This window comes from Neophocaena asiaeorientalis, unplaced genomic scaffold (assembly GCF_003031525.2).
Source record: "Neophocaena asiaeorientalis asiaeorientalis breed wild unplaced genomic scaffold, Neophocaena_asiaeorientalis_V1.1 scaffold46, whole genome shotgun sequence".
In the NCBI taxonomy this organism is placed as follows: Eukaryota; Metazoa; Chordata; class Mammalia; order Artiodactyla; family Phocoenidae; genus Neophocaena; species Neophocaena asiaeorientalis.
In genome coordinates this window covers 8,000,681-8,015,014 of record NW_020175393.1, presented here as the reverse complement: position 1 = coordinate 8,015,014, position 14,334 = coordinate 8,000,681, and the positions used below count along the sequence as shown (strand labels likewise).

The 14,334-nt window shown below is 54.6% G+C and overlaps 2 protein-coding genes across 4 annotated transcripts in view; one reads left to right on the top strand and one right to left on the bottom strand.

Annotated features, from left to right (window-relative positions):
• The window catches only part of TSPO2 (translocator protein 2), a 5,291-nt gene extending 2,766 nt beyond the window's left edge, over positions 1-2,525 (bottom strand). Inside the window, exons 1-2 of one of the 3 annotated variants that reach the window (XM_024766200.1) lie at positions 2,035-2,525; positions 211-533 (exon numbers count right to left, since the gene is read on the bottom strand). In XM_024766200.1, the coding sequence (XP_024621968.1) occupies positions 211-383 (173 nt within the window). In that variant the 5' untranslated portion in view covers positions 384-533; positions 2,035-2,525. The remainder of the gene's footprint in view (positions 1-210; positions 534-2,034) is intronic. The other 2 variants (XM_024766197.1, XM_024766199.1) reach the window with 2 other exon arrangements.
• A 1,480-nt stretch (positions 2,526-4,005) lies between these two features.
• The window catches only part of UNC5CL (unc-5 family C-terminal like), a 12,671-nt gene continuing 2,342 nt past the window's right edge, over positions 4,006-14,334 (top strand). The window contains exons 1-8 of the mRNA XM_024766161.1: positions 4,006-4,092; positions 8,164-8,609; positions 9,130-9,430; positions 10,168-10,430; positions 11,139-11,240; positions 11,502-11,569; positions 12,437-12,537; positions 12,689-12,802. Coding sequence (XP_024621929.1) covers positions 8,225-8,609; positions 9,130-9,430; positions 10,168-10,430; positions 11,139-11,240; positions 11,502-11,569; positions 12,437-12,537; positions 12,689-12,802 — 1,334 coding nt within the window. The 5' untranslated portion in view covers positions 4,006-4,092; positions 8,164-8,224. The remainder of the gene's footprint in view (positions 4,093-8,163; positions 8,610-9,129; positions 9,431-10,167; positions 10,431-11,138; positions 11,241-11,501; positions 11,570-12,436; positions 12,538-12,688; positions 12,803-14,334) is intronic.

Here is a 14,334-nt window from a genome sequence, read left to right as displayed (position 1 = left end):
TTGAGGGCCGGGGGTGGGGAGGTGGGGGAGGGGATGGGGAGGCTGGGAGAGGGTAGAGAAAGAGGGAGGGGTTGGAACCCGAGGCAGGCACAGAGGGGACACCCCAGAAGAGGCAAGATGAGGTACCATCCCTTTAGAGGTCAGTGTACGGCAGCCATTCAGGGATAGGAGACTTGTTCCCACCCCAGGGCATGAGAAACAGACACTCACCCCGCGATAGAGTAGATGGCTGTCCACACCAGCAACAAGACTCTGTGGGGTGGGCACCAGGGCAGCTTTCTCAGGCTGTCACACCAACCAGACATCCAGTGATGGGTGAGCAGCCAGACCAGGGTGGGCCCCAGGAGGGGCAGGGCCACAAAGGCGGCCCCCTGAGGCCACATTCTTCTCAAGGAGGTACAGCCTGGGGAGGGAGAGGACACACTGACGGTGGCCTTCTCCTAGTCCTTTCCCCGTGTCTGCCCGTCTGTCTCCTCCTACCTGCCACTCTTCCCTGGCCTGGGCCCCTCATAGGCCTGGCCTGGGCCTCCTCCCTGTGATTGACAGGATTAGAAGGAAAAAAAAAGTGGTTATTCTCAGTGTCCGGAGTGACTGCCTACACCTTCCTTTCCTGTCAAGTGTCCATGAACATGTCCCGGAGGTGCTGGAGACAGGGCTGACCAGCCCGTCTGCCTGTGCGTCTTTCTATTTATGTTTCATAGAAGCCCCACTGGGTGAGCAAACACCCTCCTCCTCTGAGCCCACACTGCCTTCCCCCTTTTCCACCCTCCATGGACTTCCTTTCTCCACACTGCTTATTTGGCACTGGGAGTGTACTGTCTAGTATTGATAACTGCTTCTCAGTGAAGGACTTCTCTCCCCCAGCGTGTGTCTGGCTCCTGGATCTCAGGTCCAGATAGGCCCGTCTTTTCTGCCTCTCTCAGTGGGTGGCACTTGGCCAGGTACATAGCAGTCCCTCGATGTGGACAGTGTCTCAGACAGAACTCAACCAAGCTGACATAACCAACCTGGAAGAACCACATTCGGAAGGCAGGAGCCAGAGATCCTCGGGGGTCTTTTCTAGTCCAGAACTGGCCTGCCCAACTGTCCCGGGCTTATCTCGCTATACCAGACCAGCAAACCCCAGGGGCCCACCCTGCCCGAGCTCCCGCCCAAATGCAAACTCAGCCGAGTGACACTGTAGATTCCTTTCTCCAAAGTTCTCATCTTCCCCTCAGGAGCTGGGGGAGGTTCCCCCTCCACCCCTCTGCTTCCAGAGGGTCGGGGCCACAAACACAACCACCCAGATTTTTTTGTGGCCTGACTTCTCGAGGAAACCACCGCTTGGTCTTTGATTAAAACACTGCCATAGGGCTTCCCTGGTGGCGCAGTGGTTGGGAGTCCGCCTGCCGATGCGGGAGACGCGGGTTCGTGCCCCAGTCCAGGAAGATCCCACATGCCGTGGAGCGGCTGGGCCCGTGAGCCATGGCTGCTGAGCCTGCGCGTCCGGAGCCTGTGCTCCGCAACGGGAGAGGCCACAACAGTGAGAGGCCCACGTATCGCAAAAAAAAAAAAAAAAAAAAAAAAAAAAAACACTGCCATACTCATCTGCACGTAGCTTTGCATGTCCTTTGCACATGGGATGATGCACAGACCCTCCTCCAACCGAGGCCCCCACCCAATACCATGCTTCTCATTCGCCCGTGATATTTCAGCCTCCACCCATGATTGACAGGATTAGAAGGAAAAAAAATGTGGTTATTCTCAGTGTCCGGAGTGACTGCCTACTCCATCCTTTCCTGTCAAGGGTCCATGAGCATGTCCTGGAGGTTCTGGAGACAGGGAGAACCACCCTGTCTGCCTGTACGTCTTTCTATTTCTCTTTCTCTGCTTTTCACCGTCCATTTCTTCACCTTCTGCCTTCCTGTGTCTCTATGTCTGTGTTTTCTACCTTTCTATCCAGTGTTGGAGGTCCCCCCGACCCCCCTTCCCTTTTTCCTGTCCTCCCCGCTCCTGGCGTCCCTTTATTTATTCCCAGGCCTGTGTTCTCCTTACCTCAGGCAGCATACCTCGCAGACTGAGTGCCGGGGATATAAGATGTGTGGAGGGCAGAGGAGGCTTGGGGATGGGAGGAGCGTGGAGGGGGCTCCTAACTGCCCTGCCCTTCTCCAGTGACAAGGGTGGTGACACTGACTGGGGCGTCCAGGCTGCTGCCTGCATGGCCCGGAAGCGTTCGTCTCAGCAGGGCACGCCCTGGTCTGCTAGACCCGGCCTCTGGAGAAGTCCCCTTGATGGAACTGTTGAGGTGTTGGTGCTGTGAGACCCGGACCTCTTGAGACGGCTGAGCCCCAGGCTGCCAGGCTACTCATGCCTGTAGTCACTGCATCCCATGAACCAGCTTTGTGTCCGTGGCGGTGGTGGGGACCCTCAGATTTCCCCGGAACTGGGGCTGTAACTGGGGCTGTCCCCAGTGAGGCAGGCACCAGCTTCAGAAATGATCTTATGAGACATGGACACAGCCCCTGGTTATTGCCTGCTAGTTGGCTTGGAGTTGAGCTTGAGAGTTGTTTCACAAACCCCTAGAACCTCATGACTCAGAGGAAAAGGCAGCCAGCCTCCTGTGTGACTCAGACAGAGCTTTGTCCAGCAAAGTCCAACACGTCTGCTCTTCATTCCTATGAAAGTTCTGAGCACCTCTTCCTTGCTTGTCCTTTAGACATGAGGTCCTCTCCCCAGGCTGGCTGCTCTCCACCATTCCTTTGCCCCATCTTTCCACGTTGGGGACCTGGGCACCCCTGGGAGGTGTTTATCCCCTCCTCCCGGGGAAGGCAGCCCAGGGGAAGGGGGTGCAGTCCGGGACAAGAGGCTAGAGAATCATTAACTAAGACGAAAGCAGCAGCACTTACTTATTTTCCATGGTAAACGATCACTTCGGGCCTGGGGGAGTGACCTCCGCTGCAGGAGGCCAGACCACAGTGACAAGTTACCTCTTACTGAGTAACCATTTCGTGGTGTACACTTTATATTTATTAGCTCAATAATGACCATCATTATCCCTCGCAAAGTAAATATTATTATGTGCATTTGATAGACGAGGGGAGTGAGGCTCAGAAGGGTTGAGAAACTAGCCTATGATTACACAGCCAGCAGGTGGGTCACTGGTTTCAATGTTGGCAGTCTGGATTCAAAATGCCTCCCCTTTTCTCTCAGCTGGCCCATTCATTCATTCGAGTCTTTATTGAACACCTACTTTGGATCGGGCTGTACTGAGAGCTAAGGATACAGAGCAAATGGCTGAAGAAACATCCCTCTGCACAGGGAGCTTTCATTCCAGTGGCAGAGTGTCAAAGGAAGGACCAGGCTGGCAAACGGCCTGAAGTTCAACTCTCCCCCAAGGGACAGCATCCCTGTGGGCAGTGGAAAGAGCACTGGGTAGGGAGCAGATATGGCTGTGCCCCAATGCCGCCAGCAGCTGTGGGTCATTAACTCGGTGCCTCCACCATCATATCTGTGCAGGAAGGGTGTAGAACTAGGTATTGTCTAAGCCCCCTGGACAGGCTGCAATGGCATCACCTGGGGGCTTCTAAGATGTAGAACCTTAGGCCCCACCCCAGACCAACGGGATCAGAACCTGCCTTCTAACAAGGTCGCTCAGGTGGTTCGTGCACATTATAGTTTGAGGAGCCCTGGTTAGGGTTCCTCTTACCTTGTTCCGTTTTAATAGTCTCTGGTGGGGGACAGCCACTGACCAGCAGAGGGCACTCTAGAGAGGTCTCGCCTGTACCCAGGTTGTCTCCCTCTGTCCCCTCCCTTCCAGACCTAGACTACAAGTCCTAGACCTAGTCCTAGACCTAGTCCACTGACTCCTGCGATCCTCCCTCACCTTGGCTGGACTTTGCCAATAGACAGGGACAGACTCCCCACCCCTCCTTAGGGCAGCTGAGAGGCAGGACTTTGCCGGGAAAAGGAAGTGCCAGGTCACTCCTGCCTGGATTCCCCGCCCACCTCCACTTGTCTGCTGGCTTGGCGACGGGGTCTGGCTGACCTCTCTGTTTCTCAGAGAAGGAACTACTGTTCCTGGACAAGCCGGCAGCCTCTGGGAGCATCTACACGGTAATGTGAACACCCTCTGGGGCAGCTGGGGGTGGGGTGAGCGTTGCGATGGGGCCACCTGGGGCTCAGGGGAGGAGCCGGGCTCAGGGGAGGATCCAGGCCCAGCTGAGCTGTGGAGACCCTGTGCTGGAGGAGAGGCGGAAGGCGCTTGGGAGAGAGCCGCTGCCCAGTGGGTGTGAGGACCAAGGGGAGGCACTATGGAAATATAAACTATGCTCATGAATGCTGCCCATGACTTAGGTTTGGACTCATGCATCCTGGTACCTTTTATGTACTTCAGTAACTGGAGGTCTTTCAAGGAGTAGACACAATAAGAACCAGTGACGTGGGAGAAGGGTTGAGAGTTTCCTTAAAGGATATGAGCAGAGCTTTGCAGCAGGAGCCTGGATCCTTGTGCTGGAGGAGGCAACTCCCCAGGGACAAGCGATGGCAGCATCCTAAAAGACCCTCATCTTGGGGAAGTGCTACCCAGCATGATCAAGGGTCTGGGGCAAGACAAACCAGAGGCCTGGGTAATAAAGGGTCAGCCATGGGGTTGGGAGGCTTCCGTCTGCATTTACCTAGTTGCTGTGCTAATAGATTTGGGACCCTTCCCCTTCCTGGGGCAAAGGGGAGAATGGAGTGAGGGCCAACTCAGGCTGGAGAGCTGTCAGCCTGGGAGAAGGGGGCTGAGCTGGGGGAGGAGTTAACCTGCTTCTGGCCAGGTAATGAATGGGCCCCTGTGAGAGGCCCTCCAGATTGGAAGGTTGGGCAAGGAAACTCTTCTGGGCCACCCAATGGGGTGGAGGGGATTTGGACTCTGGTCTTTGGAACCCCTGGAAAGGTTGTTGCTATAGAAATAGGGCAAGCCCCTCCTTTCTTTCCCAATAGGTAGCCCATCCCCTGCTGCTGGTGGCTTGGTGGGCAGGGGGTGGGGGGAAGCATCACTGGTTGTCACACCAAGGATGTGCCTTTAGTTCCTTATGTTTATTTTTCTTTGTATTTATTTTTGTTTCTTTCTCTTCTAACTTCATTTCCTCTAGAAGTGGAAACGAAGAGACCCTGGGGGAAAAGAAGGGGCACGGAGAGAAAGGGAGTGTTTCTGGAAGCTCTTGTCATCTTCGCTCATCCTTCCCTTCCGCTTTCGGTTGTAGCTTAATAATCTACCCTCTGTCCTCCCTGGGGGAGAAAACTTGGTTTCCTTATCTGGGAAATGGAGATAAAAATAAAAGCTAGCTCATAAAGCTGCTGTGAGGATCAAATGAGCTAGGCCACTCAGAGGGCTTTAACACACTGGCTCAGCAAATCTCCGTGAATGTTAGCTATTATTACTACAGTTATAATTCCAATTGTCTTTACTATGGAAGGACCGAAAGGATTGGATGGGACGTGAAGGGAAGTCTGTGGCTCCGACCCCCATCCCCACCAGATTCAGGCTTCACCGGCTTACTTACTTCACTTGTGTCCCCAGCCAGGGGCACGGTCAGCAGGGTTGCATGCTAAGGCCAAGGGAGAAATGCCATGCCTTCCCTTCTTGTCTACATTTTCAATGAGGACACGGGAGAAACAGATCCCGCCTCAGTGCTCCATCCTGACGATACAGAGGAGCTGTGACCCCTCTTGGGGATTGGCGGGGGAGATGGGAAGGGGGCTCAGGTTTCATGGGTCCTGAGAAGGAAGGAAGAAGTTGGGCAAGGAAGGACCAAGGGGTGTGGGGCAAAGCCTCAGCTCCTGGTGGGTGGCATAAGTGAAGGGATGATTCACTAGTGCAGATCCTAGTGAATCAACCATGGGGACCCTGGGGACTTTGAAGGAGGATATGGTGTCTCACAGAACTCAGCCTCGGAGTAAAGGAACCCCATGCCCTCAGAAGCTCCGTGAGAGCCGAATAAGACATCATTGTTGGCAGGACTGAACTTCCCACAGTTCCTGGTCCACAGCTGGTGCTCAGAAATTGTTCATTTGAGTGGGAAAGCCACACGTGACAGCATATGGTCAAGAGTTACTTAGGGGCTTCCCTGGTGGTGCAGTGGTTGAGAGTCTGCCTGCCGATGCAGGGGACACGGGTTCGTGCCCCCGTCCGGGAAGATCCCACATGCCACGGAGCGGCTGGGCCCGTGAGCCATGGCCGCTGAGCCTGCGCGTCCGGAGCCTGTGCTCCGCAATGGGAGAGGCAACGACAGTGAGAGGCCTGCGTACCGCAAAAAAAAAAAAAAAAAAAAAAAAAAAAAAAAAAAAGAGTTACTTAGTATGGTGGGAGGCAGCAGTGAGAGATTTCAGAGGGCGAGACGGTCAAGGGCTGGTGAATGGGGGCCGGGACGGTGGGTGGCAGTTACTCCTGAGCAGGAGGGGTCCAGGCAGGTAGATGAGGCAGGTGAGGAGAGCATGAAACAGAGAACAGCAGGACCAGAGGCTAGAATTAATGAGCTGTGAGGAGCCTGGTCTTGCCCGAGGGTGGGGATGTTGGAAATTAAGGGAGGAAGAGGGAAAGTAGGAGGGGGAGGCAGTGGATTCCAGAGGGCCTGGGGAAGAGCTGACATCCTCACGGGAAAGTTGCTGGAAGGCCCCAGTCTGGGAACCGGGTGAGCTTCACCGGAGGCCCCCACCTTTGGTTTTCTTTCTCTTTTTGCTTCCACTTTTAACTTTTGTATTTTACATATCCCTGTGAACTACGCTCCAACCTTTCTGGCAGAAGGAGGGGCATAAATAAACAAACATATTTGGACAGGGTTTTATCATCTACAGAATGATTGCCACATGATCTCATGCCATCTTCACCATCACTCTGAGAGGCTGGTTTTTTTTTTTTTTCACTTTTATTCGTTTTTAAAAAGAATTACAAAGTTAATATACAGACATGCTTGGTGGGGTGATTCAAAGAGTACAGGAAAAAGAGTTTAAGAAAATAGAATGTCCTCTTTCACACCTTCCAGTCCCCTAATTTTTCATCTTTCAGTAATGACCAATGGGAATAGTTTGGGGTGTGTCCTCCCAGACCTGCACGTCCAAGGCAGGAATCACTAGTACACGTGGCTACTGAGTCCTTGAAGTAAAGAGAATCCCAATTGCGATGTGCTGTGAGTGTAAAATACACACGGATTTCAAAGACTTAGTAAGAAAAAAGAATGTGAAATATTCCAGTAATTTTATATTGATTACCTGTTGACATGATAATATTTTGAATATATTGGGTAACATAAAATATATTATCAAAATGAATTTCTCCTGTTTCTTTTTACTTTTTTTTTTTTTTTTTTTTTTTTTTTTTTTTTGCTGTACGCGGGCCTCTCACTGTTGCGGCCTCTCCCGCGGAGCACAGGCTCCGACGCTCAGGCTCAGCGGCCATGGCTCACGGGCCCAGCCGCTCCGCGGCATGTGGGATCTTCCCAGACCAGGGCACGAACCCATGTCCCCTGCATCGGCAGGTGGACTCTCAACCACTGTGCCACCAGGGAAGCTCCTCTTTTTACGTTTTTAATGCGGCCCCTAGAAAGTTTAAAAAGAAAGCCACATCTGTGGCTCACGTTATATTTTTATTACAGAGCACTGTTCCAGACCTTTCTCTATCATTTACATCTATACACCCATAAATATGTAGCTACAGTTGTATATAGTCTTGTTGTTTACATTAATGAGATCAGAGGATTTCTAGCTCTTTGTGACTTGCTTTTCTACTTTAAGATTTTCCTATGTCAGCCCATGTAGATCAAGGGAGCTATTTTGACAGATGAGGAAACTGAAGCACATTAAACAATAGGACAAGCTCACTCAGGCAGTGACCAAGGTGACATTTGAACTCACATTCTCTAACTCCAAACCCAAGCTCTTTCTGTCTCATGAGAGAGAAATTTGATGTACTAGGTCATGGGGAGCCATGGCAGTTTCTTAAGGAAGAGAGAGAGGGAGAGAGGGAGAGAAATTAATAAAGAAATTAATTTCTTTAATTTCTGTTAAAGAAATTGATCTGACCGAGGTGCATGGGTGCACTGGGATGAAGACAGTTTGATCCCTCATTGCAGCCGCTTAGAAGTCAAGTCTTAGCCTCCACGACCTTGAAAAGGCTTACCTGACACTGACCTTCTTTTCCCCCAGGCCCTTGGCCTCGGCTGGCACAGGGTTGCAGGGGAACTGGTAGCATCAAGTGACCAGGCGGATGTGCTCCTATGAGGGTTCCTTCCAACTCGCCCAGTTCCTACTGCTGGTGGGGGTTCCAGTGGCAAGTGCTGTCCTTCTGGCCCAGTGCCTTCAATGGCGCTGTCCTCGCCGGCTGCTGGGCACCTGCTGGAAGCTGGAAAGCCGAGAGGAGCCAGCGTCCCATCCCACTTCCCTACCTGAAAGTGAGTCCTCCGGGGAGGCACCCCCAGCCTCGCTGCAGGAGATGGCTGCCTTCTACCAGGAACTGCACACGCCCACCCAAGGCCAGACTGTCATCCGACAGCTGATGCACAAGCTGTTGGTGTTTTCGGCTCGAGAGGTGGACCACCGCGGTGGCTGCCTGATGCTCCAGGATACGGGCATCTCCCTGCTCATCCCGCCAGGTAACAGCACCCGGCTTCCTTAGTGTACGGTTGTTCATGCTGCACACTGGACAAGGGCACCAACTCCAAGGGAGCACCATTCAGAGACATCTTCATACTTTTGAAAATTGCTTCTATGTTTAGTATGACGTTGGTGACTCCAAAGATGGATATATTACATATTTTTTATGACAGTTTTGTGGCAGGTGGAGGTAAAGGGCCCTGTTTTAGTGAACAGTGTGTTATGACGATTCTCCCATAAAGGGAAGTAGAATGTCTGGAGGAAGAGCACCTTTTGCAACTTCACACAAGGCCCTGAGTGAGCTGGCAGCAGCCCTTGGAGGAGGGGGCGACCTGCTCAGGGTCACGTCCCAAGTCAGTCACAGTCACCTTGTTCTCCTTCCGCACTGCCTCTCCACGTGCCCTGCTGCACGCCCGCTCCTGGGCTCCCGCCCCACCTCCCCTCCCACTCTGGCCTGGCCTCCTCTGCCGCAGGGCTGTGCCTGCCTGCTGGGCCCATCTCAGCTCTCCCCCTCCCCAGGTGCTGTGTCTGTGGGCCGCCAGGAGCGGGTGGCACTGATCCTGGTGTGGGATCTGTCAGATGCCCCGTCGCTGTCCCGAGCCCAGGGGCTGGTGAGCCCCGTGGTGGCGTGTGGCCCCCATGGGGCCTCCTTCCTGAAGCCCTGCACCCTCACCTTCAAGCACTGTGCCCAGCAGCCCAGTCAGGCCCGTACCTACAGCAGCAACACGACCCTGCTGGATGCCAAGGCCTGGAAGCCGCTGGGGCGGCCGGGAGACCGCATCTTCCGGGATGAATGTCGCATCCACCTCTCCCACTTCAGGTAGGCACCAGCCCGTCAGCCAGTACTTCCTGCCCCCTTTCTCTGTCTGCCTGACCCTCACCTCTCTGTAGGGGACTGCCCCTTTATCTGTCCAAGAAGGCCTGCAAACCCCGTATCCCCCTGTCCTTCCCCAGTCCCTCTGTCCTGGTGCCTATGGCAGCTTATCTTGCTCCAACCCCATCCAGGACCGTGTGTCCCACCGTGGTCCCTCTGCCTGTCTAGAAGGGTCTGGCCCAACCCTGGTCCTGTGTCTAGATGGGGCCTGTCCCATCTCCACCTCTGTCTCTAAAATTGTCTGTCTCTTCCCTGTGCCCCAGTTCAGGACTGTCCCCAGGCTGTCTAGGGCACTTTGCCCCTCCAGTTCTCTGAGACTCTAGCCCATGGCACGCCTGTCCTTAGCTATGTCTCCCTAGGGTCTTAGGTCCCTCTGCCTCCCGGTCTCCTTGCCACCCACTGACCAGAGCAGGGCGATGCATGGTGGCCCTGAGCCCAGTGTCCTTCTTGCCCACGCTGGCTCTTCTCCGGACCCAGTGACAGTCGCTGTGCCATGACTCACGTTCCTTCCCCCTAGCTGACCCCTCCACCCCAGTTCTTCCCTACATGCCCTGGAATGTTCTCCTCACCTGGGAGCCCACACAGAGGCCCCTGGTGCGGTGGGAGCCCGGGGGAAGGTGGGCTGGTCTCCCAGCCTCCCTTGCCCCACTGTGCACCGTCCCTGCCACCGTCTCTGCCCGCAGCCTCTACACCTGTGTGCTGGAGGCAGCTGTGCGCAGGGAAGCCCGGAAGTGGCTGCAGCTGGCCGTGTTCTGCTCGCCGCTGGCCGCCGGCCAGTCTCACCTGCAGCTGCGCGTCTACTTCCTCAACAACACGCCCTGTGCCCTGCGGTGGGCTGTGACCAATGAGCAGCCGCACGGCGGGCGTCTGCATGGGCCCTGCCAGCTCTTCGACTTCACTGGGGCCCGAGGGGACCAGTGCCTGAAACTCAAATACATCTCCGAGGGTGAGGGGGACAGGGCCAGGCACGGCGCGTCGGGAAGCCCGTTGGAGGGAAGGGTCTGCGCCTCCCCTGCGGTGGGAACCTGGGGCGTTGAGTCTCTTTTTGAGACTCCTGGGCAGGCAGCAGCTTCAAGGGGGCCCTCTGGCTCTTGCTGCGGCCTCTTGGGGACCCCGGCTTTCCCACTTCCTCCCTCTGCTGCCCACGGAGCCCCGGTCCTTCCGTGGGAGGCCAGCCGAGTCAGGTGGGTGGTGAGAGCAGAGGCGTTGCACCAGCAGGGGCAGGGAGAGAGCGAGAGGCTTCTCTTGTCCCACCTGGACGGAGCCGGTGTCGGAGGGGGAGGCCCAGTCTTCTCTTCCCTCGTTCCTTTGTGGGTCGGCTGCGGGAATTGACAGTGGGGCTAAGGGTGTTTGTGGGGTGTCGGACAGGGGCGCATGCGTGGCTGCATCTGGGCTAGTGGATGGGAGGGAGGGGGGTGAAGGGGAGAGTGGAGAGGTGGGGGGAGGAGTCTGTGTGCCGGTAGAAGTAGGACCGCTCCCAGGGTCCCCACCCAGGCTCTGGGGCCTCCCATCCACTTGAATCACCCTCCTGCCTTTGCTCCCTCCCCATCCCTCCCCTCAGCGCCCTGCACAGTGCCTGCCACAGGGTGACCTCCTTAAGCCCTTGTGGAAGTCTCCCCTCTTGAGGCCCTCTGTCTCTCTGCCCCCTCCCCAGGTTGGGAGAACGTGGACGACAGCGGGTGCCAGCTGGTTCCCCATCTGCACATCTGGCATGGAAAGTGCCCCTTCCGCTCCTTCTGCTTCCGGAGAAAAGCAGGTAGCCCAGGAGCCCCGTGTCTACCTCCTGCCCTCTCCTCTCCCCTCCTGGTCACCCTGGAGCCCTACAGCTCCTCATTCGGCCATGCCTGCAGACCCTCTCTTAAAGGTTAGGGGCCGCAGCAGATCTCTGCAGAGAGAAAGATGGGGGGCTACGCAGCTGCTTCAGATTTCCAAAGCCTTACATTGGAGTCCCTTTTGCTCTCCTGCTGTCTTCTCCTGGGCCTTTTCCTCTCTCACCTGCTACGTCTCCTCTTTGTAGCCAATGAGAACAAGGACTGCTCAGCACTGACCAATGAGATCATTGTCACCATGCACACCTTCCAGGATGTGAGTTGCAGCCGAGGGGCAGAGGAAGGGCAGGCCCTGGGGGAGTCCTGGGCAAAGTGGGCGAGGGTCTGGTGCCTAGGAAGTATGGCTCTAACCACAGAGCCAAGCAGGCGAGGAGGGCATTCTTCCAGGGGCAGGGACTGCCTGGCCTCCAAGGTACCCTCCGTCTTTGACTCTCCTGTCTATCCCTGGATGAATCTAGCAGGAGGGTGAAAGAACCAAACCCTACATGAACCCTTTCTTCCAACCTGGAGGAACTTGGGCATCAAAGAGAAGTGGTTTCTTTCTGGACAGATTGTCTACGTCTGAGAGATGGTGCTGTGTATCTTCAGGTGGAGGGTGACTCAGGAAGGCGGTCTTGAGTAGGTGGGATGGGAGTTAGAGCTCCCACTCTCCCGAGGGAAGACATGAAGAAATCAGGATTGGAGAGTCTTTGGGGAACCTTGTGGCATCTTACTGGAGAGTAGGCAGATACCCCTCGGGGTATCACTTGGGGAGGAGGAACCAAGGAGAGGAGGAATGGAGGAAGGGGGCACGTATGCCCAAGTTCAGTGTCTCCATTATTATATGACCTCCCCTGCCCTGGACCCCACCCAGGACCTCTCCTGGTGTCTTAGGATGTATCTTGTTTGGTCTTCATGTCCCAGGTCCCAAAGAGCTCTGAGCAAACTTAAGGCTGAAGGCTGTGAGGTTGGGGAAGCAGAGGGTAGAGGGTGTTGATTGGGGTGGGACTGTGTCTCCTGGTTAAGTGTCTCCGGTGACAGGCTGAAGGAGAGACACGAGACATGGAGATGGGTGCCCCAGCTTCTTGTTCAGAGGGGTGTCTCATGATCCCTAAGTGTGTTCCCTGCCCCTCTGTTGGCTCAGGGCTTGGAGACCAAGTACATGGAAATCCTCAGATTCCAGGCATCGGAGGAAGAATCCTGGACAGCGCCACCCGCTGTGACCCAGCCACCCCCATGCAACAGGTGAGGTGGTGGTTGCTTGCGCCGCTGCCTGGGGCATGTTTGGGATTCCTGCCCCTGGGCTTGCAGGGCGAGCATGGCATTGAGGTGTCTGTGGAACCAGGCTGGGTCTCTTGATCCTCCCCTCCAAGGCCACCCTTTCCCCCTGCCTCAGGCTGCCCCCAGAGCTCTTCGAGCGGCTGCAGATGTTGTTGGAGCCAAACAGCATCACTGGCAACGACTGGCGACGACTGGCCTCCCACCTGGGGCTCTGTGGTATGAAAATCCGGTAAGAGGGATGAGGTGTGCACGGGTGGGTGGGGGAGGGTGGACTGGGATGGGTGTTCTCAGGACCCCTTGGAGACTGGACCATTCACAAAAGAGTGACTTAAAAGTCAGGGAGCGGCTACTCCCCACCCTATTTCTCAGAACAGGCTTGATTTCATTGACAATGATCTCATTGGTTTGGGCCGAGCAGTCCTCGTTCTCATGGTTACAAAGAGGAGAGGAAATGGCAGGTGAGAGAGGAAGAGGCCAGGGGAGAGGAGCAGGAGAAGTGAAAGGGACTCCGCAGGAAGGCTGTGGACATCTTTCTATTTTATCACTGTTCTTGGTACCTAGAATGATGCCTGGCTCATGGCTGGTGTTCAATACATAAATATTGGTTCAATAAATATTCAAAAATGGATAGGTTGACATGTAAGTCATTGGTACCTACTGAGTGCTTGACATGCTGTGCCCTGAGGGGCAGAACGGCGGACTATAGGATAATGTGTATAAAGCATGTAGTTGAGTGCCTGGCACTAGTGGGGACAGCGCAGCCATGGTCTCAAGAGAGATCAGTAAACCAATTCTGAGCTAAGCCTCAGCGCCCGGAGGATGACAGGTGGTCAGGGAAGACTTCGCCCAGGAGATGGGACTAGAGTTGGATCTGGAAAATAGGGTAGACTTTAAAATCACCTTCTAAGTCCTGGAAAAACTATGCTAAGCATTGGGATACAGGATGAATGAGACATGGTCCCAGAACCAAGGAGGTCACCCTCTAGTGAGGGATACAGAGAGCTTAAAAAAAATCAAGGCAAGTTCTCCTTTGACCTTACTGTATGTATCCCATATTGCATAGCAAGTTGAAAACAGAGACACGAAATGGCTGAAGCAAGAATAATGAAGACTTATGTCAATTACAGTTGACCCCTGAACAATGTGGGAGTTAGAGGTGTGACCCTCCATGCAGTCGAAAATCGTAGTATAACTTATAGTCGGCCCTCCATATCCACGGTTGTGCCTCCACAGATTCAACCAACCAGGGACCATGTAGCAGTGTAGTATTTACTGTTGAAAAACTCTACATATAAGTGGACCCACATAGTTCAAAGTGGTGTTGTTCAAGGGTCAACTATGTATCTCAATTAAATAAAAAAGAATAATAAAGACTTGTGGGAGCTATGACCAGAAATCTGAACTGAGGGATGCAGAATGGTCTCCTCCACCTGGGAGGTGGGAATGAGGGCTTCAGAAACAGGTGTTGGGGAAGTAGGGGATCCACCTTCCTGTTTTGGGGGAGGAGCAGAGGAGGTGGTGGGTCTGGTGTGTTTAAGGTGAGAAGGAAGCTTCATGATGGGAGCAGGGAAAAAGGTCAGAAAAAACAGGGCAAGGCCAAGTGGTGGGTAAGCCAGAAAGTCAGGGGAGGGGGCTTGGTTAGTAGGTGAAAGAGGCTCTGGAAGGTTTTTGAGCAGGGGAGGGTCCTGCCTGGGAGCAACTGTTTCCTTAGTGGTGGGCAGGATGGGGCCTGGGATGGGGGGTAAGGGGAGAGGGGGTTTG